General features: G+C 55.8%; 1 protein-coding gene and 2 long non-coding RNA genes across 3 annotated transcripts in view; 1 reads left to right on the plus strand and 2 right to left on the minus strand.

Annotated features, from left to right (window-relative positions):
• Window positions 1-1,898, minus strand: part of TGFA (transforming growth factor alpha) — a 79,273-nt gene extending 77,375 nt beyond the window's left edge. Inside the window, exon 1 of the mRNA XM_077915819.1 lies at window positions 1,583-1,898. Within this exon, the coding sequence (XP_077771945.1) occupies window positions 1,583-1,622 (40 nt within the window). The 5' untranslated portion in view covers window positions 1,623-1,898. The remainder of the gene's footprint in view (window positions 1-1,582) is intronic.
• Window positions 1,899-2,510: 612 nt separating this feature from the next.
• LOC144324376 (uncharacterized) lies at window positions 2,511-16,975 on the plus strand. The gene is made up of 6 exons (XR_013389932.1): window positions 2,511-3,352; window positions 4,799-6,551; window positions 7,058-7,255; window positions 11,755-14,521; window positions 14,834-15,856; window positions 16,270-16,975. It is a non-coding gene; the product is annotated as an uncharacterized LOC144324376 (long non-coding RNA).
• LOC144324377 (uncharacterized) lies at window positions 3,721-6,607 on the minus strand. Its single transcript, XR_013389933.1, has 2 exons — window positions 5,720-6,607; window positions 3,721-5,314 (listed from the first exon to the last, which is right to left on the minus strand). It is a non-coding gene; the product is annotated as an uncharacterized LOC144324377 (long non-coding RNA).
• Window positions 16,976-23,739: the final 6,764 nt, after the last annotated feature.

Raw genomic sequence — 23,739 nt, forward strand, 5'->3', positions numbered from 1 at the left:
CCGTTTGGCACCACCTTTGGCCCAGGGCCTGATCCTGGGGTCCCGGGATCGAGTCCTGATCGGGCTCCCTGCATGGAGCCTGCTTCTCCCTCTGCCTGTGTCTCTGTCTCTCTTTCGCTCTCTCTCTGTGTCTCGTGAATAAATAAAATCTTAAAAAAAAAGAAGAAGAAAAGTGCCAAAGCTGAGAGCGGGGGGCTCCACCGACCGCAGTCAGCTGACATTTCAAACCGTCCAGCGTCCCACACTCCAATAACCCCGGCCGGTACTTCCTACTGCGGGCCTCTGGGCTTCACTTTCCCGTCTGTGAAATGGGCATGGTAAGGCCTCCGGCACCGCCGGCGAGGACCTCAGGCGGGTGCGCGCTTGGCCCGGGGCACCGCTGTCCTGGTCGCGGGCTGGGCTGCCGGGGGGCGGGCAGGGGGGCGGCGCGGGGGCCTGTGGCGGGCGGCGGGGTCCTGCTGCCTCCCCAGGGTCTCGGGTCAGAGCCGCCCTCGGCACAGAAACTTAGAAGGGCTCTGGGGAAAGGGAGGCTGGGGGGCCGCCCCGGTCCTGCCACCTGTCGGCGAGTGTCGGCGCGGGCGGCCCGGCTCCCGGCTCCCGGCTCCAGGCTCCCCGCCCGGTGCTCGGCGGCTTCCCCGGCCTGGATCCCCGCCGCCCCCGCCCCGGCTGCGCCCGGCGACACCGGGAGGCCGCGGCTCCGTCTGCGCGCTGGGGGGCGGGGGCGGGGGGCGCACGAGAGGGCACGGGGGGGGCGCGGGGGGCGCGGGGGCCGACGCGGGTCGGGCAACTGGCTCTGCGGGGCTGAGCCCCGGGCACCTGCGGCGAGCGAGCCCCGGCGCCCGAGCCGCGCCCACGAACCCGGCGGGGGCTGCGACCCGACCCCACCCCGACCGCGACCCCGACCCCGACCCCGGCCCGGCCCCGGGCCCCACGTCCGGCGTCCCGCCTGCCCCGGGCCCCCGCTGCCGCGAGGGCGAGCTCCGAGGGCGGCCGCACCGCTCCGCCGCGGCTCCGGGAAGTTGGCCCTTCCCCGCCCGCGCAGCCCCGGACGCCGGCCCGCGGCAGGGGGGTCCCGGGGCCCGGACTCAGGGCGGAGGGCGCGGGCGCTCGCTGCACCCGCCGTGGGCAGCCGGGGACCCTCGGGGGGGGCCAGGTGCGCGGGGGGGCAGGTGCGCGGGGGGCAGGTGCGGGGGGTGAGTGCGGGGGGGCAGGTGCAGGGGGCGCCCAGGTGCTGGGGGGGCAGGTGCGGGGGGTGAGTGCGGGGGGGGGGCAGGTGCAGGGGGCGCCCAGGTGCTGGGGGGGCAGGTGCGCGGGGGGGGCGCGGGCCGGGGCGGGGGGCGGCGGGTTGGCGGGTTGGCGAGGCCACGGTGCCCGCCCCGCCGCGGATTAAAGTTGAGGCGGACGCACCGGCCCGGGCCCCGCCGCCCCCGCCGCCCCCGCCGCCCCCGCCGCCCCCCGCCCCGCTTGGCCCAGCCCGGCCCCCGGCCCCGGCCCCGCGACCCCGGCCCGGCGGAGGGGGTGGGGAGGGGCAGGGGCGGGGCGGGGCGGGGGGCGGCAGGTGCGGGGGCGGGCAGCTACGTACCCAGCGCGAGCAGGGCGAGCCGTCCGGCCGAGGGCACCATCTTCCGCGGCGGCGGCTGCAGCGCCCGGCCTCCCGCCCACCTGCGGTGCCAGCCCGAGTGGCGGAGCGGCGCCGCGCTGCGGGGAAAAGGCGCCGGCGAGGCAAGGCCGGCCCCCGGCGCGGGCGGGCGGAGGCAGGACCGGGCGCTCCCCGCGCCGCTCCCCTGCCCTGGCGCGCGGCCGGCGGGCGGAAGTGGGGCGGCGGTTGCCGTCGGCTCCCCACCCCCCGCGACCCGGCCGCGCGGACCCCTCCCGCCCGCCTGGGGCGCCCCCACGGGCCCGGGGCGGGGGCGGGGGCGCGCCGGGCGGGGCGGGGCGGGGCGGGGCGAGCGGGACGTGGGAGCCCCGCGGCGGGAGCAGGAAGCGCCGACCTCAGACCTCGGAGCCGCCGCGCCGTGCGGGGGGGGCGCAGCGGGGAGGGGATGCTGCGGGAGGGGGTGCTGCGGGAGGGGGTGCTGCGGGAGGGGGCGGGGGCTCTGCGGGCAGGGGTGCTGCGGGAGGGGTGCTGCGGGAGGGGGCGCTGCGGGAGGGGGCGGGGGCGCTGCGGGCAGGGGTGCTGCGGGCAGGGGTGCTGCGGGAGGGGTGCTGCGGGAGGGGGCGCTGCGGGAGGGGGTGCTGCGGGAGGGGGCGGGGGCTCTGCGGGCAGGGGTGCTGCGGGAGGGGTGCTGCGGGAGGGGGCGCTGCGGGAGGGGGTGCTGCGGGAGGGGGCGGGGGCTCTGCGGGCAGGGGTGCTGCGGGAGGGGGTGCTGCGGGAGGGGGCGGGGGCGCTGCGGGCAGGGGTGCTGCGGGCGGGGGCGCTGTGGGTGGGGGCGCTGGGGGGGCGCTGCGAGGGGTCTGTGGGCAGGGGCGCTGCGGGCGGGGACGGTGCAGGGGGTCTGCGGGCAGGGGTGCTGTGGGCAGGGGTGGGGAGCAGGACCCGCGGCGGGACCCGAGAGCTTGGCCGTCGCCTGCTCACACTCGGCGGGGGGCGGGTCTCCCCAGAGCCCAGCAGAGAATTTGCGCCGCCCGGTCTCCCAGCTCGCCCCATCCCGGTGGGGAGGTCGTGACCGCAGGGACGCGCGGCCACAGCACAGCGTTAAGAGCAGCCGGCTGTCGCCTACAGGGCCTGGGCTCCGTCGTGAGGAGGGTCCCTCAGGGGTCCCTGGTCCCACACCATGACTGCTGCCCCAGCGCACCCAGCCCAGCCCGCCAGGGGAGAACAGGGTAGCGCAGCAAGGGGGCCCAGACGGGGGCTGCTGGGGCGGCAGCCGCCTGGGTGGCCCTTTGGGGATATGTGGCTTGAAATCTGGGCAAGTGGAGACAGTCTGGGTAGAGAATGGAAGACCCATGGGTTTCTTGGGGACTAGCCCAGGTTCCCTGAGGATGGGCCACAGGGGACACTATGCCCCCAGGAAGTGACCCATCTTCTCGGATGCCCCAAGCTGAGGGACCACCTCTCCTCTCTCGCTGCCTCCAGCCTGGCTGCTTAGGGTGGACCCACTTTCTTTGGGGGGTGAGGGAATCCCTTGCTGTTTTCCTGGCCTAAAACTCGGACTCTCACAGTTGAGTCTTGTTAAGTTTGTTTCATAGGAGCAGAGGGGCCTCGTTTCAAAAAGGACACATCGGGCCATCGGCCTCAACATTTGGGCCGGAACAGCGGTGCTGGAAGAGGCCTTTGGAAACGACTGCTTTCCAGGTCTCCGTCAGAGGACACCTTGCTGTCCCTCCTGCCCTTGACAGTCTGCAGCGAGAGGTGTGCGGGGAGTCCTGCGGCACGTCTTTTCCAGAGTCCCCACCGCCGGCCCAGGGAGCACCCCCTGCCCCCCGACGCCTGCAGGGCCCACCTCCTGGCTGCTGCTGCCCTGTTGGGGGGCTCTTCTGCCTCCTTCCCAGGCTAGCTGGCCCGGTTCCGGGAGGGGGGACGTCAGTCCTCACTGCCCTTGTCCTGTTCTCCGGGCCGCCCAGCGAGGCCTGCTCCCTGCCGGGATGCGCTCAAGTCCACTCTGGCTGCCAGCCTGCTGCCCAGCCTGGCAAGGGGCGGGTTCAGCAGCCTCGCCTTCTCTGGCCGCTGCCCGCGCGCAAAGTCGTGGGTGGGGGGAAGTAGCAGCACAATCAAACCCATGAGCTTGTCCCCTTCGGGACTATAAAATCTTTTTAATCAAGAGAGAATTTGGTATCTAGTAAACTACAGAGTACTCCAATCAAAGTACATCCAGTGCTTTGAAATCCTTAATTCTCCGCCAACGTGTTCAAGAGCCAGTCCGCATCCACGGTTTTATGAACCATTCAGCTCACTCATGTCGAACAGCTCATCAGCATTTTCTTACAAAACATCTTGGTGAACTGAATTGAGATAATTTTTGAACATTTATTTATAGAGCTATGAGGAATCCTGATATCCTAACATGCGAACACCCTGCCTTGGGATCTTCTAGATCTCATTCAATCCTCCCAACAACAATCCTCAACAACAAGATGGATTCCATCGTCCTTATCTTCCTTTTATTTGAAAATGAGACCTAGAGCGTTTAGCAACCCGGAGTTGCAAGGCCGGCAAGTGGCAGAGCCTGACCTAGAAAGCACGAGGAGCTGGTTCCAAGGCCGATGTGCTGGCTTCTTTGCTAAGCTGCCTCAGTTTCCACACTTTTAAGAAGGATGATATTGGACTCATTGGGTTGACGTGGGGACTAGGCGCAAGCATTCATCTGCATGCTTAGCGCAGTATCCCTTATCAAAAGTTATAGTCATCGGGGCGCCCGGGTGGCTCAGTGGTTGAGAGTCCGCCTTCGGCTCAGGGTGTGACCCTGGGGTCCCGGGATCGAGTCCCACATCGGGCTCCCCGCAGGGAGCCTGCTTCTCCCTTGGCCTGTGTCTCTGCCTCTCTGTGTGTCTGTAATGAATAAATAAAATCTTTTTTTTAAGAAGTTACAGCTGTTGTTTAAAGAAAATCTCTCTCAGTGGAAATACCGTTCCTCTCTCTCAATTTGCTGGCATTACCCTTATTTTATCATTTCCGTATCGTGCCTTTGCTCGCCCTGCTGTGAGCGTGTGTGTATGTGTGAGTGCGAGCGTGCCTTCCTATGGGGTCGTTTCACAGCTTCCTCAGGAACGATGAATTTAGTTTCTCAGCCTGTAAAAGGAATGATGGGGAGGGGATTTCAGGATGCCATTTAAAGTCAAGAAATCCTTTTCCCCCAAGGACGGCGTGATGTTTCCGTGTGTCAGCAGCGTGGACTACGACGCCGGCTGAGCTGAGTGGAGTTCTGGCGCTCTGCGCCTCGCGGCGTGGCAGCTGTCTCGCCAGGCCCTGAAGGTGCCTGTGGTACCCGAGGAACATGTGGCCTTCGCTCTAGGAGTACGCCTGGGCCGCGAGCTCGAGCACGGCCCCTCCTGTGCCAAGCCAACGTCAGCCTCTCCTCCCTGTGCGCACAAGAGAGCTGGTGGTGTTCTCAGGCTGGTAACATCCCACTGTCCGTTTTCCCTTTCTTTCCGTCTACATACGTGTTACGGGGCCTGTGTTTAAGGAGTCCCCCCCCTTGGCTGCAATGAGCCTCTCCTCTCTCCTGACTCATCTGGGAAGTGACTGGGGCCGCAAGCCTCGGAGTCTTCCTGAATGATTCAAGCCAGCTGAGCTTACTGTGGAGCTCGGCAGTTACCCAACATGCTGGTGAGTAAATGGCCTGGACGTTCTTTTTTATTTTTTTGGCTTTGATTCCTTTAAAAAAAAATTATGTACATTCAATTTGCCAACATATAGTATAACACCAGTGCTCACCCCATCACGTGCCCTCCTCTGGGCCCGTCACCCCGTCACCCCATCCCCTGCCCGCCTCCCCTTCTGCAACCCTTTGTTTCCCAGAGTCCGGAGTCTCTCATGGTTTGCCTTCCTCTCTGATTTTTCCCACTCAGTTCCCCTCCTTTACCGTATGGTCCCTTTCACGATTTCCTATATTCCACCATGAGTGAGACCCTAGGATGACTGTCCTTCTCTAACTGACTTAGGTCACTCAGCCTCATGCCCTCCAGGTCCGACCCCGGCGCAGCACCCGCGGGTGTTCATCCTTTCTGAGGCCGCTCATGGTGCACTGTGTGTACAGACCAAGCTTCTGCATCCGCTCACCCTCCCAGGACCCCGGGGCTCCTCCGCAGTGTGGCCCCCGAGGACACTGCCGCTGCCAACACCGGGGGCGGGTGTCCCCGCGTTTCACTGCATCTGTGTCTTTGGGGTGAATGCCCCGCAGGGCAGTGGCCGGGTGGGGGGCAGCCCTCCGTCCAACCTCTTGAGGACCCGCGGCGCTGCTTGGGCCTGGACGTTCCGAGGGAGGAAGCTCGGCTGCGGGGCCACAGCGCCGTTGGGGGCGATTCCTGCAGACACGGTGCCCCGAGCAAGGCGGCTTGGGGCCTCCCGCGGTGGCAGCAGCGGTCGGGGGCACCGGCCCGAGGTGACCGACTGGAGACCTGTGCTTGGGGGGGGTCTGCTGGGTCAGGGGGTCCAGGAGCACACGGCAATGCCCGGGAGGCGTCTGCGGCCTCCGCCGTCAGTCTAGCGCTTGCCTCTAAGCCCAGGAAATCGGAGCCTCGTCCTCGTCCGCGGTCCCCGCCCGCAGGTCGGCGGGGCTGCCTCGTCCCTCCGCGGGCCCGGGGCGTCACGGTCTACACCGCCGCGGGGGCTCCGGGCGCCGCACCCCGACGCACACACGCGCCCTCCGGGGGGCCCAGGCCGTGACCCCGGGTCCCAGGTCGAGTCCGCGGCGGCCCCGGGAGCCCGCGGCGCCCTCCGCCCGGGTCGCGGCCTCTCCCTGCGCCTCGCCTGGGCCCCGGCGCCCCGCGGCGTCCTCCCCGGGGGCGCCCAGTCGGACGAAGAACCCCGGGAATTCGCCTCGAGCTCGAGGGAAGGACACACGGACTTGCGGGGACGAGACCCGGGAGCTGGAAGGGCGCAGCCGCCGGCGGTAGGGCTCCCCGGGGCACCCCGAGGGGCGGGGGCTTCGGGCAGGGCCGGCGGGGGGCGGGGAGGAGGGGGGAGGAGGGGAGGGGGAGGGGGAGGGCAGGGAGTGGGGAGGAAAGGGGGGAGGGGGACCGCGGGGGGGAGGGGGACCGCGGGGGGGGGAAGGGGATGGGGGAGGGGGACAGCGGGGGGGGGAGGAGGGGGGGACCCTGGGGGGGAAGGGGATGGGGAGGGGGAAGGGGGAGGGGGACCGCGGGGGGGGGGGGAAGGGGATGGGGGAGAGGGACAGCGGGGGGGGGGGAGGGAAGGGGATGGGGAGGGGGGAGGAGGGGAGGGGAGGAGGAGGACAGGGAGCGGGGAGGAAGGGGGAGGGGGACCAAGGGGAGGGGCGCAAGGGGATGGGGGAGGGGGAACCGCAGGGGGGAGGGGATGGGGGAGGCTCGCGGGCAGGCGGTTGTCCTCCCAGGGCCGTGGTCCTTGAAGGCCTCCCCCCGCCCCGGGCGGCCGCAGGGGCTGCGCCTCCAACGAGCATCAACCGCCCCGCGGGGCCGCAGAAGCCCACTGACGTCTGGACACCGGGACACGTGGCCTCTGTGACCCCCGCCGTGACCCCGCCGTGACCCCGCCGTGACCCCCGCCGTGACCCCGCCGTGACCCCGGTGGCGTGGCCTGCCCGGCTCTCCGCGGCTGCCTCCGCCCCTCCGCCCGGTAAGAGCAATGTCGGGGGGGGGGGGGGGGTCCCTGTCAGGCCTCTGGGGGAGGAACCGCTCCCCGGGCCGCCGCGGGGGCCGCCGCCCTCCTTCCGTCGGGGCCGAGGTGCCGGGACACCGTCCTGCGCCCGGGGGAGCCGAGGGGAGCCCGGCGGCGCGGGGAGAGTCGGGCAGGCCTCGATCGGCGACCCGGGGTCACGCCGGGGCCTGAGGCGCCGCCCCCCCCCCCCCCCCCCGCCGGGCGCCCGGAGACGACGCCTGAGGGGAGACCCGCGGGGCAGCTGCGGCCCGGCCGCGCCCTCACCTCGAGGCCCGGGCTCCGTGGAGGCGGAGGACAGCGGAGCCGCCGACCGCCCTCACCGGGTCCGGCTGCGCCGAGGGGCCGCCGGCGGTTCTCGTCCGCGGCAGCCGCGCGCACGGATCCAGACCCTTGGAGGAAGTGTCAGAGTCCGAGGAGGGAACCGCCGGGAGCGAAGCCCGGACGCTGGATGGGCGCAGGGAGCACGGAGGCATCTGGGCTCCCACCGAGCGTTGGCAGTTTTAACTCACCTTTTAGAAGACGAAATACAACGCGGGGCTTTGAAGGGCCGCACTCGGCGCTGCTACAAAAATCAAAAAACAGAAGAAAAAATAAATGCAAAACAGACGCCTGAGCGGCTCAGCGGTGGAGCGTCCGCCTTCGGCTCAAGCGGTGACCGGGGTCCCGGGATCGAGTCCCGCGTCCGCCTCCCTGCGTGGAGCCTGCTTCTCCCGCTGCCTGGGTCTCTGCCTCTCTCTGGGTCTCTCAGGAATAAACAAATTAAAATCTTAAACACACACACACACGCACACAACTGCCCTGTCTATGCCAAGTAAAAGAAATCTGATGAGATAATATCATTACGAGAAAATGAAAATTTGCACCAAAAAAAAAAAAAAAAAAGGAGTATATAAACAGGATTATTTTGGCAAAAACTGTATAAACAGGATTATTTTGGCAAAAACCGTTAGAGATCTAGGAGAACTACGGGACAAATTATGACCCATTTGTGTGGCCGAGGTCACCTTCGTGGCTCCCGTGGAAGCGTGTTCCCGGTTACCCGTGGCCGTGTACCGTCGCCTCCCGCCCTGGGCCACGTGCTTGCTCAGTTCAGTGGGACTTTAGTCAACAGGGTGGTATCGGCAGAGACTTAGAAACGCTCCCGTGCATTGGAGCTCGCTCTCCTGGAACGCTTCTGCCCTCGTGGGAGAGGCAGCGCAACGCGTCTCCTGGAGGACGGGAGGCCGCACGCAGCAGGACCAAGCCGCCGTTCCTTGGCCCAGCGCCGGCCGGTCCGCCAGCCGCATTCGCTGTGACAGCGGAACCAGGCAACTCACAGAACCCTGACAAAGAATCAAATGTCACTGTTTTAAACCATAAATTTTGGGCTGGTTTGTTACGCAGCGATAGATAATGGCTGTGTTTTATGAAGCCTGAACGTCTCTTTCTGCCTGTGGTACCCGAAAACGGTAAACATTAGGTGAAGTCAGGATGAATTCGAATAGTTTATCTAATACAATTAATCTAATACATACAGAGCAAGGTGTCCTGTTCTGCAAATATGAATACGTTCCTTTCCAGTATCCTTAGAAGACATTTAAGGATCCGTTGTATGCCGACTCTCCAATGAAACCTTAATAAATTCCAAGAAGGAAAAACTGTTTAGGCTACAGTCAGTAACTGTAATACAATTAGGTTAGAACTTAATAACAAAAGGACAATTTACATACAGTCACTTGGAAATGAAAGGTTTTTTTCCTAAGTTACTGTAGGATCGAAGAGAAAATTAAAATCGTGCTACAAAGTAAGTGATGAAAACAGTTGAAATTCAGCCAAAGCTATGCAAAGAAAAATCTGTAGCCACAAATCTTATTATTAAGAAATAACAAAGTAGGGATCCCTGGGTGGCGCAGCAGTCTGGCGCCTGCCTTTGGCCCAGGGCGTGATCCTGGAGACCCGGGATCGAATCCCACATTGGGCTCCCGGTGCATGGAGCCTGCTTCTCCCTCTGCCTGTGTCTCTGCCTCTCTCTCTCTGTATCTGTCATAAATAAATAAAATATTAAAAAAAAAAAGAAATAACAAAGTAAATGAAATAACAATTTAACTGAAATAGAAAATTTTAAAAAAGAGAAATCTAAGGAAGGCAGAAATACAGGGTCACAATTAAGGCACAAATTAATGAATTAGGAAAAGCAAATACCAGAGAATAAATGCAAGAGCATTTTTGAGAAGAATAGTAAAAGCATGGCAAGACCAGTCGTGAAGAGTGAAGAGGAAACATGTACGGTGTTGCGGATGAGAAGTAGGATAGAACATACGCAGAAGAGATTTCTTATTTATGAGAATATAGTATGTGTAACTCAATGAATTTGAAAAATCTCACTGAAATGATTCACTTTTCTACACAGATATAAATGCCAAATTGGCTTAAGAAGTAGAAACTGGAAAAGACTAAGAATCAGAGGAGAAAAGGAAAAATTGTCAGATAATTACTCCATGAAAGGTGCCTGTTCCACAGTCATAAAGTGTATTTCTCTTAGTCCTTGCGTAATCTAATGTCCTTGCTGTTTAAAACGGCCCAGAACAAAGAAGTGGATAGAAAGCGTCCCAATTCAGTCTTTCTTTCCATTTTTTTTAAAGATTGATTTATTTATTTTAGAGAGGAAGAAGGGGGAGGGGCCAAGGGCGAGGGAGAGACAGTCTCTGGCTGACCCAGCCGACCTGTGGCTGGATCTCAAGACCCTGGGATCGGCACTTGAGCCCGACTAAGAAGGGGGTGCTATAACGGCCTGCGCCACCCAGGCACCCCACCCAGTTCAGTATTTCAAATTAAAGTAACCCTGGTATCTCAGACTAACAAAAGTAGTAAAAATAAACAAAAAGAAGGTGAAAAACCAAGCTACAGACCCATCTGACTTGAGAGCACAGATGAAAAAAGGTAGATAAAATGCTAGCACGTCAGATTCACAACATTATTTAAACCAATTTACTACGACCCGAGCACCTGGGTGGGTCAGCGGAGGAAGCAGCCGACTCTCGATCTCAGCTCAGGTCTTGATCTCGGGGTTGTGAGTTCGAGCCCTGTTTTGGAGCATGGAGCTTACTTAGCAAAAAAAAGAACGAACAAACCAAAATACGCAATTTCCTGTGACCAAGCAGAATTTATTCTGGTAATTCAGGCAATATTTTATCAATGTAAATAATTACCTTTTATTTTTTTTTAGAATTTTTTTTTAGTCTATGATAGTCACACAGAGAGGGATAGAGACAGAGAGAGAGGCAGAGACACAGGCAGAGGGAGAAGCAGGCTCCATGCACCGGGAGCCCGATGTGGGATTCGATCCCGGGACTCCAGGATCGCGCCCTGGGCCAAAGGCAGGCGCCAAACCGCTGTGCCACCCAGGGATCCCAATAATTACCTTTTAAATTGAGGTATAATGGACATATAACACGTTAATTTTAGCTACATGACATAATGATTCAATATTTGTATATGGTGCAAAATGATCACCACAAGGTGTCTAGTTAACACACGTCCCACGTGTAATTAGACATCTTTTTCACATTTTAAAATCAAAGATAAAATATAGTTATCTCTATAGTTATGGGAAAATTTCTTAGTTAACTAGAAATAGGCTACTTCACTAGCATAAGGAATACCTGTGTCAAATGGGCACCGATAAAATCCTTAATTTGCAGCTTTAGAAGCATTCCTGTTAGCAGGCAGGAAGCAACCAACGATGCAAATGAACGTTCTTGGTACAATTCGGTTTGGTGGTGGAGGACTTTAAGGTTTTTGGTATTCATTAACTTTCCACATTCTTTCTTTTTTTTCTTTCCGAAGATTTTATTTATTTATTCATGAGAGACACAGAGAGAGGCAGAGACCCAGGCAGAGGGAGAAGCAGGCTCCCTGCAGGGAGCCCGACGCGGGACTCGATCCCAAGACCCCGGGGTCACGGTCTGGGCCAAAGACAGACGCTGAACTGCTGAGCCCCCCCCGCCCCCCCCGCCCCCCCCCCCCCCCCCCCCGCGCCCCTTCCCCATTGTTTCTGCGGGTTTGCACTAATCCCTTCACCGCACCACAGATCTGCTCTATTCTTGGGCCCGCCAGCCCCAGGCTTTACATTCTCTGTCACTAATCTGTCTCTCTCTGTCCCCCAACTGCTTTGCATTATTTTAGCTTCGTAGTAGGTTCTTATGCGTATTTTAACCCTCCCCCCCACCCCCATGCACACACGAGATAGGACCCCAACTGCCCTACAGAAAAGTTCAACAACTGAACGCTCCCACCAGTTGTGTGGGAAGCGGGTTCCCCTATTCGGTATTTCCCCAGCCAAGTCGGTAGAAATCATCGGTTCTGGGGTCACATGTACGTTTTGCAGAGACTCTGCTGTAAACTGTGAGGCGTCTTCCCCGCGCTCCTGCACTGCTCTGCTGTACTACGTCCATACCTACGTCTGCCTACGTTCACAGGCCGAGTTCTTCGAGTGGACAGGCTTCCTGAGGCTACGCAAGGACCCGGGTTAGCAGCAGCTGAAACGAGCATTCATCGACGTTCATTGCACCACGTCTCACACTGGAGTCTTTCATCCAGTTGCCGTGTCCGGGGGATTTTTCACAACGCATCCCTAGCCGGTGTGCAGGAGCCACGTGCCGGCCGGCCCCGAACACGGCGGGATCCGCGCGAGGAGAAGCAGACCAGGCCGTGGGGGCGCAGCCCTGGTTTCTTTCAGAGAGGAAGGCAGTGAAGGCGGTTTGGAGGGATTCGGGGTGGCGGGGAAAGCCAGGGGGTCTCTCCTTTCTTGTCGCGGTGGAGACGATCGCGGGGTGGCGGCGGCTGAAGAGTGAACACCAACTGCGGGCGCCACAGCCATGGTGGCAGGAATCAGGCCCCATGGCTCTGGGGACACAGGGCCCCAGTGTGCGCCCGGCCTGTGATGGGCCCGTCCGCGCTCCGCGGACAAGGGCCCTGTGTCTGCCACCGTCCGACACAAAGGACAGAGGTCCCCTGTTTACTTTGGATTAGAAGCGTTCAGATGAAGGACAGCAAAAACATTTGAGTTTTCCCACTTCTCAGCTTCTTACAAAAAAAAGCAAATTGTAGTGAATCGGGGACTTTTTGGCATCTTCCCTGAATAAAAATCAATCACGCTGGATGGCTGAGGGGAGTCGTAAAGAGCTTCCTTGTTTGTTTATTTATTTATTTATTTTCGATTTATGGGGCTTAAAAGCTAAGAAGTGGCAGTGACCGAGTAGGCGCCTCAATCGTCCATTCATTTCCCAGGAAATGGGGCATTCCCAGTGCCTTGGTCAGCTGGAACAAGTGACCTTTGACCTTTTGCAACAAGCCCAGCATAGGCTGGGAGCACCCTCAGACTCAGGGCCACGGCCCGGCCTCCTTCCCTTCCGCCCCTCGTCCAATCCCCGTCTCTTGGGGAGGCCTGCAGAAGTGTGGAGGGCTTCTCGGGCAACGGACTCTTTACACCGTAAAAGCCAAGGTGCTTCTGCATCAAAAGGCTGCGAGACTGCGGGGCCTGGGCTCCGAAGGCCGCGGTCACACGGCTCGAGCGGCGCGGGCTTGCGTAGTTTCTGGGTTCGGATCCCAGTCCTGGCACTACCGAGCCAAAGCTTCCCGAGCCTTCCCACGTGTTGACTCTCTCACCGTACCCCGGGGATCCCCTGCCCCTCGGCGCGGAGCCCTTGATGCGGCCGGAGCCAGACGAGGGGTACTCAGAGCCTGACGCCTGGCTCGGGACGGTGGTGCGGCACCCGGCATGCCTTGCCCTGGCGAAGCCCCGCTTCGGGGGACCGAGGTGTCCGGCCTGACGCTGGCTTGTTCTCGAGAAGCCACTGCAGTATCAACAACAAAGGGGGACGGAGAGCCCCACCGGAGGGGCTTCTGCGCCGCACATCCGTCCCGGCCTCAGAGTCTGACGGGCCCTCTGGACGTGTGAGACCGAGAAGGGCCACCGTGATGGCAGGTGACCCCACCACCTTGTGCGCGGTGTGCCAACGAGCGGTAGGTGCGGAGGGAAAGGTGAGAAAGGTGAGGCTAGCTCATACCCGTGTAATTGTCCCCTGCCTGCCTCTGACATCATATCTCAAGTGACACCCGCTTGTCACGCGCCAGATCCGGAGAATTCCTCAGTCAGCTCCTGCAGGGACGCTCTCTGGAGCCTGGGCCCTCCGACCCCCAGCAGGGCCGGTGCCCACTGCTCCGGGGCCGCCGAGCTGTCAGCGGCCCCCGCGGGAGCGGAGAAGAAGAGCAAGCCAGTGGGTCTCGAGACGTAGCTGAGATCGCACTGAGCCATTCGGCCGCACGTCACGAACTTCTCAGCGTTCCAGGGGAGACGGAGCATTTCTCCCTACGATGGGGAGATGAGCTATTTCTAGAACAGAAGTGACTCCTCTGAGAAATAACCGGAAGGCACGGTCAGTAACAGGTCGTTTGGAGGTCCGCGCGACACGTCACCACGGCCGTTTCTCTGGCTGTAGACCAGCTCCAGAACCTTCTGTTGGTCCTCCCGGCCCTGCCTCTGCCCTGCCCCTCTGGCCGCCCGCGCCCCACGGCGCCGACCTCCGCCCTTTGCCCTCACTCGGCCTTGTCCCGCCGCCTCCCGCCGGCCACCGGCAACGGGACGCAGGGAGCTTTCCGGTGACTGCACACGTAGTTCCGACGGGTGAGGTCTTGGATGCTGCCCTCGGTCTTAGGACAGTATGTCAACATTTTATTTATTGGTTTTAATCTACATTTAGTTGGCCTTTGTGCACACGGGATTCACTTCGTTTTTTCCCCTGGGAGCGCGCATGTCCTTCTCCACTAACCACGGTAACAGGAGTCCTGGCCTAAGGGGTACTCTGTGCTGCTGTTCTACTTCTTACTCTCATGTGGCTGGATCTCTGGTTTTTAATAGATTTAATTTAATTTTAATACACGTTTACAAATACAGTAGGAAAGAGCTCAGCACAACCGGGTTCCTGCCGGTGACCCAGCCTTCACCTGCGTCCTGAGACCGCATCCTGCATCGAAGAACGAGTGTGTCTGCCTCCGGTAGCTCTCGCCCGATCCTTGACTTAGGTATCACGACGATCTGGCCGGCTGGCTAGCACGGGCTTCCTGATGCCAGACAGGAATCTGCCAAGTGACCTGCTTCTCCAGTTGGGCGAGACCTTGGAATTCCCCCGGACGGGACCTCCTAGGAGGGACAGGTTCTGCGGTATCGCTGTTGGATCACACCGAGTAAGATAACCAACATCTCGCGCTCGTGCTACTGCTTACACAGAGCTTCCGAATAATTATCTCACTTGATCCTTACCTCAACCTTGTGTGGTGAGCTGCGGGTGTAGCCCTGTCTCATAGACGTACTACCGAGACCCCGGGAGACTGGGGGGTTTGTCGGGGTCACACAGCCAGGAGGAGTCGAGGCGAGCATCCGAATCTTGGCCCCTGAGTTCCAAGTCCAGGGCGTGGCCCAGAGTGGGCTCGGTACACATTTGCCCTCCTCCTGTACCCTCCACAAGCTAAATGAAAGTCACTGCTTCTCTCTTACAGGCTGTCCCTCCCTCCAGGCGAGGGCGTGACCACCACCAGGACCCTCAGCAAAGAGGAATTAAAGACATGGTCCTCTTGTGACCTTAATTATTCAGATCTCAGAACTTTCTTGGCCTCTTTGGATTTTCCCTGCCAGCTCAGCTGATGAGACTGCTGTTTTATGTAATACCTGCATGAAAAAGAAAGGAATTCCCCCCGTTTTTCACAGAAATGACAGTTGGGCATCATTGCCACAAAATAATAGAAATGTTAGCAACCAGATTCACATGAGGACTAAGTGGCCCCCATGAGTCACATTGACTCTCATATTCCACTTTGTCCTTTCTATAGTTTTCTGGGTAACAGAGAAAGCTTTTTCTTTCCAAGTAACAGTGGGATTGGCAAAATTGGCAATGAAGTTGAAACTTGGAACCAAATTAGAGAAGATGGATCGTATGTAAAAGGGCTGATGAAAATGTGAAACTAGGGAAAAAAAAAAGAAAGAAAATGTAAGACTTGGCTGCTTTATTTGTGGGGGCTCAAACTGGGAAAGGTTAAATACCATAATTTTTCCATTTGTTTGGCATTTTGATTCTGAAAAGAAAGCTGGCTTTGCCCATTTTTTATTCCTAAAAACTTATTTTAAAAACGAGAGAGAGAAAGGAACAATTAAAAAAAAAACAAAAAAACCAACCTTAGAACATGACAGCCACGAGCAGCTAGCTGGAGCAGCAAGTGACTAAGGGCGCGAGGAATGACGAGCATGCCTTCCTCTGGGAGGGGCTCCACCTGCGCGGCTCTTCGCACACAGGAATCTCACCCGCAGACACGTTCTCACACGTATGATGGTGGTGAATGATTTGAAAGAAATTGAAGGCAGAACAAAGAAGAGCCTGGAACACGTTTAATGATTTACCTGTAGATCATTCTGAACAACCTAAAATTTGGGAGACCTCTCTGGGTGCCTTGCCGCTTACACAACTCAGCTAGGAAGCAAGAGCCAACACCTGTTTCCTTGGGAATGTCTCCAAAAGTTCCAGGAAGGTAAGAAATATCTCAACACGAGATTTAGTTGAAGTAGCCCAACTCGCCAAGCCATGATCATAATCAAAAGTTCATCCTTCCAATTCATTAATAGACTTCTCACCCGCAACAACATTCTCAGAACACACACAGACTCTGCCCCCACCCCACCCCCCGCCCCCGCGCCCTTCCATGCTACTGAGTCTAAAACTTTCCTAGTTAACTCCTACTCCCTTTCCTGGCTCAGCCTAAATGTCCTCCAGGCAGGCTCCTGTTTGCTCAGACACGGTCAAGGCCACCCGTGGACTCTGCTAGTACCGTGCCGGCTTCTCAAGGGCGCTCCTAGCATTTCCTTTGTTCCCATCTCAGGGTGTTTTATCTGACCCCGAAGTGCAGATACTGACGCCCTTCCATGCTTCCCCACCCCTCACTAGGTCTCTTGGGCTCCCAAGCCAAAGTGGACTTTGGAACCATGAGGGATTGGGGCTGAAGGCTCTCCGTCTCCCAACGTGGGCTCTTCGGTGGCCTTTCGTGGTCAGGAGAGAATGGAACGTCAGAAGAATGGACTGCCGCTGCAGGGGCACGCGGGTCAGGATACGGGGCCGCCAAAGTGGGAGCCATCCGGCCTGAGCTATGGGCCCTACCCTGTTTTCCTGGATGGCATCAGCTCCAGGGTAGCAGGAACCACCAGGGTGAACCTCAACAACCTGGGCACGTGGATTCTTAAGCAATATTTAATTTGACGTAGGAGAAGTAGAGGGGTCTTTTAGCTAAATTCATGACCATTATACTCACACCACAATTACAATTACCCAAGGACTTCCAAAATTGTCAGTTTTACGTCCACCTTCCCCTTTTGGAAACTTGCATACCTAGCACAGCCTACAATGTGGCCGATTCTCAACCAACGTTCACTGCACAGATAAATGAGTGAATCTTTGAAAAATTCCTCGATCTTCCGATAACACAAACTCCCTTGTTGGAAGCTTTTACCAAAGCAAAATCATAAAACTACCGCCACCCAACATGTTTTTGAGAAGTCTACCTCAGCCCTGCAAGTCTAAAATCACAAATTTTGAAAAAAAAAAAAAAAAAAAAAGGGTGTTTTGGTGTTTGGGATTTTTTTAAAGGTAAGAAGAATAGAGACCCTTTTGCTAAGGGTGAGCCCCAGCCCCTCTGCATTAGATATGTTGATGAAGCTCACCCTCTACCTCTGAGGGTCCCCCCAGACCACCCTTTTCTCTTGTGTTTTCCCAACTTTAACCACCTGGTCAAATGCTTGCAAAAGAATAAACCCAGGAAGCAGGCTTGGGAAGCAAGCAGTGGGCACTGCAGCTCTCACCTCGCGGAGAACGTGCTGCGGGGAGGCCTCCACTCTCTGGGGTTTCAACTGGTGGGAAAGGCGGTGGTTCGGTGGTTAGAAAAGCGTCTCCTGAGGGAGGGGAGGTAGGAAGAGGGGTCTTTTTGTGATGAAATCAGCGAGTGACATCTGAGGTGTGTGGACAAAATCAGGTCCTGTAGAAATAGCTCATGATACGTGATGAGACAATAGCCCTCTCTGTGGCCTGGACTCTGTTTCCTTACGCCATCCTTGCCCAACCCAAACCAAACAGTCCTATTTCACAGATTTCTGGCAACTTGCCTCTCTCCCTAATGACACACATATAAAAATAGGTAGCCACCGAGAAGTGACTTCTAGCTTTAAATGCCATTTAGCCAGCAGCGAATGAGACGGCCCAACTTTTTTTTTAAATGATATTTATGAAAATGAAGAGGAAGACAAGAACTCAAAAAATACTAGAAACTTCAACCCAATCAATGGTTTAAGTAAATTTAGAAAGCATTTTCATGAATTCTAAAGTGGGACACGTGGGATTGGTGCAAAGTGATGCAGGTAAAATCTCACGCAATAGAGGTCTAGAGGAAGCCAGTTGCCCTACATTTTGTCAGAGACCCGGAGATTCAAGGTCTGTACCTAGTAGAACACGAGGCGGATATTCATGCCATGGAAGTGCTGCTCTTCGAGGATGCTGATGCGGCATCTATTTGGAGGCAGCTCCTCCCAGGAAATAACTGGTCAGGAAGTGTTTGGACACATGGGGGAGGGATGGGAGGAAGGAGAACCAGCAATTTTGTATTATATCCTGGGAGGTGCACTATTTATTCACAAGTTAAGCACAACAGGCAGGGGTGGGGGCAGGAGGCTCACTAATGGCAGTATGCACTATCCACTGTGGGTTTGCAGGTGACTCCTCGGGTGAGACGACTGGAGAATTAGGTGGGGGAACGTGCTGCCTCAGGAGAATGGAGCCACGGCAGGTGCGTGCCTGCCAGAAACTGAAATTTGATCTGGACGCTCTGCGTGCCAGCTCGTACTCCAGGGCTGAAGAGGAGACGCTCATCACACGGTGGACTGAGAATGTGGCCGAGGGCAACACACTTTTGCTCCCTGATGACCAACATCTATCTGGAAAGACCATCTTCGTTCAAGATGAAGGGGAAAAAAACCCAAGTCCTACTGTTTACACCTGAAAATGGGGCATATGTAAAAAATCCTACGGATCAATAGAATTCTGAAGATTCTTGGGAACAACCTATGGTAGAACTAGAAGCAAATTTCAGGAAGGTTAGCACTTCAATAAAATGCAAGAAGACGTGGTATTTCCTAGGGTGATCATTTAATTTATCCTATTTAGAGTGAAAGTGAAGGGCTATTCATAATTCTATCAGTTACAGGGCAGTATCTCTCATGAAAAGAGAGAAAGGCCCCAGAGGCTCCAGTTCCCCGGCGTCCGAGCTCCAGCCATCATCCGACTACGACTGCATGAGACCCCAGGAGCATAGAGCTAAGTCCTGCCTGCATTCCTGACCCACAGGAACAAAAGGATATAGTAAAATAATTATTGTTATATGTCACTACATTGTGTTTTTTTAAATTTTATTGAGTTATGATTGACATGTAAAAAGTTGTGCATATTCAACGTATACAACTTGGGGCATAAGTGAAACCATCACCGTCATCAGAGCCATAGACATATCCATCACCTCCCAAAGTTTTCTTCCATGTCTGTTAGTAGTAGTAGTAGTAGTAGTAGTAGTAGTATTTATATTATTATATAAAAGTGTGCATGTGTAGTAGGACCACTTAACATAAGATCTACTTTCTTGGCAAATTTTAAGTATAAAATGCAGTATTGTTTTTTTTTTTAAGATTTTATTTATTTATTCATGAGAGACACACAGAGAGTCAGAGACACACGCAGAGGGAGAAGCAGGCTCCATGCAGGGAACCCGACATGGGACTCGATCCCGGGTCTCCAGGATCACGCCCTGGGCTGAAGGCAGGCGCCCATCCACTGAGCCGCCCAGGTGTCCCAAAATGCAGTATTGTTATTATAGGTACAATGCTGTGTAGTAAATCTCTTATTTACCTTATTGCTCTTATGAACTGAAGCTTTGTGCTCTTGGGCGATCCCCTCCCCATTGCATCCCCCTCCTCAGCTCTGGAAATCACCGCTCTACTCCCTGCTTCAGTGACTTTGCCTCGTATACGAGTGAAGTCATACAGGATACGTCTCTGTGTCTGGCTTACTTCACTTAGCGCCTCCAGGTCCATCCATGTTGTCACAGAAGGCAGAGTTTTCTTCGTTTTTAAGGCCGAAAGCACTCCATTGCCTGTGGCTCCGTCTGCTTAGGCTGCTATAATGGAAGAGACGGGGTAGCTCATAAATAAGTTCCACATTGTGGAGGCTGGGAAGTCCGTGACCAAGGTACTGACAGATCCCGTGTCCGATCCATTTCCTGGTTCATAGTTGGTGTGTTTTCACTGCGTCCTCACGCGGTGGGAGGGAGAGGTGGGCTCTCTCAGGCCTCTTGCAAAGCGCACTAATCCCTCGTAGGAGAGCTCCACCTTCATGCCCTCACCATGCTGGAGGACTCCAGTCCTAATGCTATCGTCTTGGGGGTTAGGATCTCAACCTAGGAATCCATGGTGGGGTGGGCACAAACCTCAGGTCTATAGCCGTATGTGTAGACCAGGTTTTCTTTCCTATTTATCTGTCACTAGACTTCAGGTTGTTTCCACACCTTAGCTATTGTGGGTGCTGCTGCAGCGAACACGGGAGTGCGGATATCTTTTCAAGATCCCAGTTTCTATTCCTGGGGATGAATACCCCAGAAGTGAGATTGCTGGATCACACGGCAGCTCTATTTTTAATTCTTTGGGGACCTCTATGCTGTATTCCAATTTACATTTCCACCTCCGTGTACCCTTGTTCCCCTTTCTCCACATTGTCACACACGCTGATTTTTTTTTTTTTAATTAATAAGAGGCATCCTGGCAGGAGTGAGGTGATGTGTCATTATGGTTTTGATTTGTGTTCCTCTGATGATTAGTGATGCCGAGCACCTTTTTATATGCCCGTTGGCCATTTGTATGTCTTCCTTGGAGAAATGTCTATTCAGATCCATTGCCCATTTTTAAATCTGATTATTTGTTCTTTTTTGCCCTTGAGTTTAGGAGTTTGTTACATATTTTGGATGTTAACCCCTTCTCAGATATGTAGTTGCAAATATTTTCTCCTGTCCTTTAGGTGCCTTATCATTTTGCTGTGATTTCCTTTGCTGCAAATATTTTTTTCTGTATTGTCCCAACTCTTTATTTTGCTTTTGTTGCCTATGATTTTGGTGTCATATGCAAAAAACCATTGCCGAGACACATGTCAGGAAGGTTTTTTTCCTGGAGGTTCCAGTTCTAGATGGCAACCTAGGAGGCTCCTGAACTCACCTCCTCCCACGGACACCCCACATCTCTAGCTACACATGGATCAATTTCCTCAATTCCCTCTGAGAGAAATCTAGAAACTAGCTGAATGATTCCTACACGTTGAGAAAGTGAGAAAACACCCACATCACAACGGGCAGACAAGACTGGAACCGTCCCGTCATAACCTTCACTCTAGGCACAGTTCCATACAGTTGGGAGGGAACACACAACTCCCAGCTTCTCCATGATGAGCAAGGGGTTTGGACTCAGCATCCAGTACCACAACTCTCACGACCTCCACCCAAGGGATGGGCCCAGACACCTATCCCTAAAAGCATCCAGAAGACCCACAAGACTATTGCAAAAAAAAGAGAGAGAGTCCTAAGGGACTCATGAGGACCTGCTATGGCTACGCCCCAGGGCTCAGCAAAGGGGAAGCAGACAGAGGCACCCATCTCCCAGTCGCCCCCTGAATAAAACCTATGTGCCCACTTCAAAAGCTGCTGCCCAGGGCCAGGCTTCCATGTATCACACATCTAGGGGCTGCCTGTGGCCCTCCTGGAGACGGGGGAGGCCGAGGAGGCTGGCAGGGACCATCTCTACCTTCTCCCGCTGGCCTGCTCCAGGTCATCGGTGTCTTCCTGGAAGAGGTTTGGGCACATGTCCTGGCTTTTGTGGCCGCTGCCAGGGGGACACACCCGTTGATCACCTGGCCCTTATGGTCAGCGGGACGTGCATTTGTGGTCCCACAGGACTGTGGCAAACAAAGAGACAGTTTCAACCAGCTATCCCCCCAGGGCTGCAGTGGAAGCAATAGTAGAACATTGAGTCATACGCCTTTCAAGTTGTTGGTGACCAATACTTCTGGAAAAACACCCACAGCAGTTTTGAGGTTATGTCCTTAAGTAGAACGACAGTAATCACATGCATAAGGACTCAGCCTTTGCACTGGGGACATCTTGATGTTTATGAGGTAAAAACATAACGATGTTTGGCCCTTTATTGACTCCCACAGCAAAATGTGGCTGTGTTCTTTACTAGAAAACATGCTAATAGCACCCAGAGCCTTCACACTGTTTGATGTAAATATAGTTGAGAGGCTATCAAAGTGCATTCATTCATTTATTCATCAACACCGAGCGCTTATACACCAGGCACCATTCTAGGCGCTCATGCTACGGTGGTAGAAAATAACCTCCAAAAAGCTCTTGCCCTCGTGTGGCTCACATTCTAGTTAATAGATGATAAACTAATAAATTATAAACTATGTGATGGTGATAAGTACTATGGAGTAAAATAAAACGGGAGAGGGAGAGAGAACAAGGTGGGCAAGTAGCTCTTTTTAAAAGGGGTATTCAGGGAAGATTTCACTAAGAGATGGCATTTGAGCAAAGGTCTAAAGGAGGGGAGGGAGTGAGCAGTGCAGACATTTGGGATAGAGTGATCTGGGGTGAGGGAAAGTCAGTGCAAAGGCCCTGATGCAGGAGAATGTGGCCTTGAGGGGGAATAACAGGAGGGCAAGGGAAGCAGGGGGAGTAGTGGAGACAGAATTGGAAGCGGGGCAGGCTGTGCAGGGCCCCGTGGGCCATTTGAAGGACTTTGCTCATTGTTGGAGTCGATGGGAGCCACTAGCGGCGTTAGGCAGAGGCGTGACGTGGCCTGAGTTATGTTTGACAAGGACCACCTTGGCCGTGACGTCGAGCACAGGACGAGGGTGCGGGAGTACACTCAGTAGGGTCGGGCACAAGGCTCCCGCAATGCTGCAGGTGGAGGAAAGAGGTGACTCGGAACAGGGTGATTCCTGTGGCGTCGGGGGGAGTGCGCGGAAAAATACTGCTGGTGGATTGGAACGGCGAGATTGACGGATACGTGAGAGAGAGATTTTTGGCGCGGGCCACTGGGAGTTTGGAAAAGCCATTTCACTGACACGGGGAACACAACGACAACCATGTACCAGGCGTTGTTCTAGTTGCTTAGGAACTAGAACATGATTGTTTTGTGGCGAGAATGTCAGTTTTGGACAAGCTGAGTCTAAGAGGAGATAGCTAAGCAAAGATGTCAAGTAAGCAGCTGGAGATAGCAGTCGGGCAGGAGGCACGCATTTTAAGCCCGCATGAAGCCAGAGGCCTGCTTATTAGCTGAGATTTTGTCCTACCCATACTGAAAACCAGCAGGAAAAGGCAAATTATCATTTCTGTAATTAAAGCTTTTGGGATTAGGTGGTTTCGTCTCAATCACACAGCCGTAAATAACAGATTGCATCCATCTGGCGACCCACCCATGCTTCAGACCACAACTGTGTTAACCTCAACCTCCGCAGGAATCGCTCTAGTGCTCTGCTGCGCGTCGAAATGTGATCTAGAGAAACATCAGTATCCAGTTTTTAACTAATGTGGTAGTGGTGAACTAAGTCCGAGTGGTGGATCTAATGTTGAAAAATGGCCTCAAGATCAGGGCATTCGGGAACTCGCCCATAGATGCCCTAGACCCTTGCATAGGACCTGGGGCCATCAAATCAACACACTGGGACAAACACGTTATCAGTCTATTTTAAAATCGTTTCTGTGCCTTTCTCAGACTATTTCCCTTTTAAGAAAAAACACGATGGTCAAGGTCAAGGTCAGGGGACCTCAGCAGCCTGCGGTGGTCACAGTGGGTATGCTGTGGGCGGGTGTCCAGTCTCAGCCTCGCTGTCTCCGGCTTTGGAAGCCTGGCCTGGGTACCAAGGGCAATACTCGGGTTTCCTGAGTAGGCCCGTGGCTTCTAATTAAGGGCGACCCAAATGACAGTTTGGCCACCATGGAGGTTACGTTTCCACCTGAAAATTATGAATAATCACCTTCCATGTTGTCATGAGCACTCTGTAAACAACTTTTTCACTATTTCTTTACCTTTGCCAACTTTGACTTTGCATTTCTTTTTTTTTAAATATTTTATTTATTTTTATTTATTCATGAGAGACACACAGAGAGAGTCAGAGACAGAGGCAGAGGGACAATAGGCTCCATGCAGGGAGCCCGATGCGGGACCCGACCCTGGGACTCCAGGATCAGGCCCCGGGCCGAAGGCAGACGCTCAACCGCTGAGCCACCCAGGCGTCCCTTACTTTGCGTTTCTTCAGATATTAGTGAGGCTGATC

The sequence above is a fragment of the Canis aureus genome, chromosome 11 (genome assembly GCF_053574225.1).
Source record: "Canis aureus isolate CA01 chromosome 11, VMU_Caureus_v.1.0, whole genome shotgun sequence".
NCBI classification, from domain to species: Eukaryota; Metazoa; Chordata; class Mammalia; order Carnivora; family Canidae; genus Canis; species Canis aureus.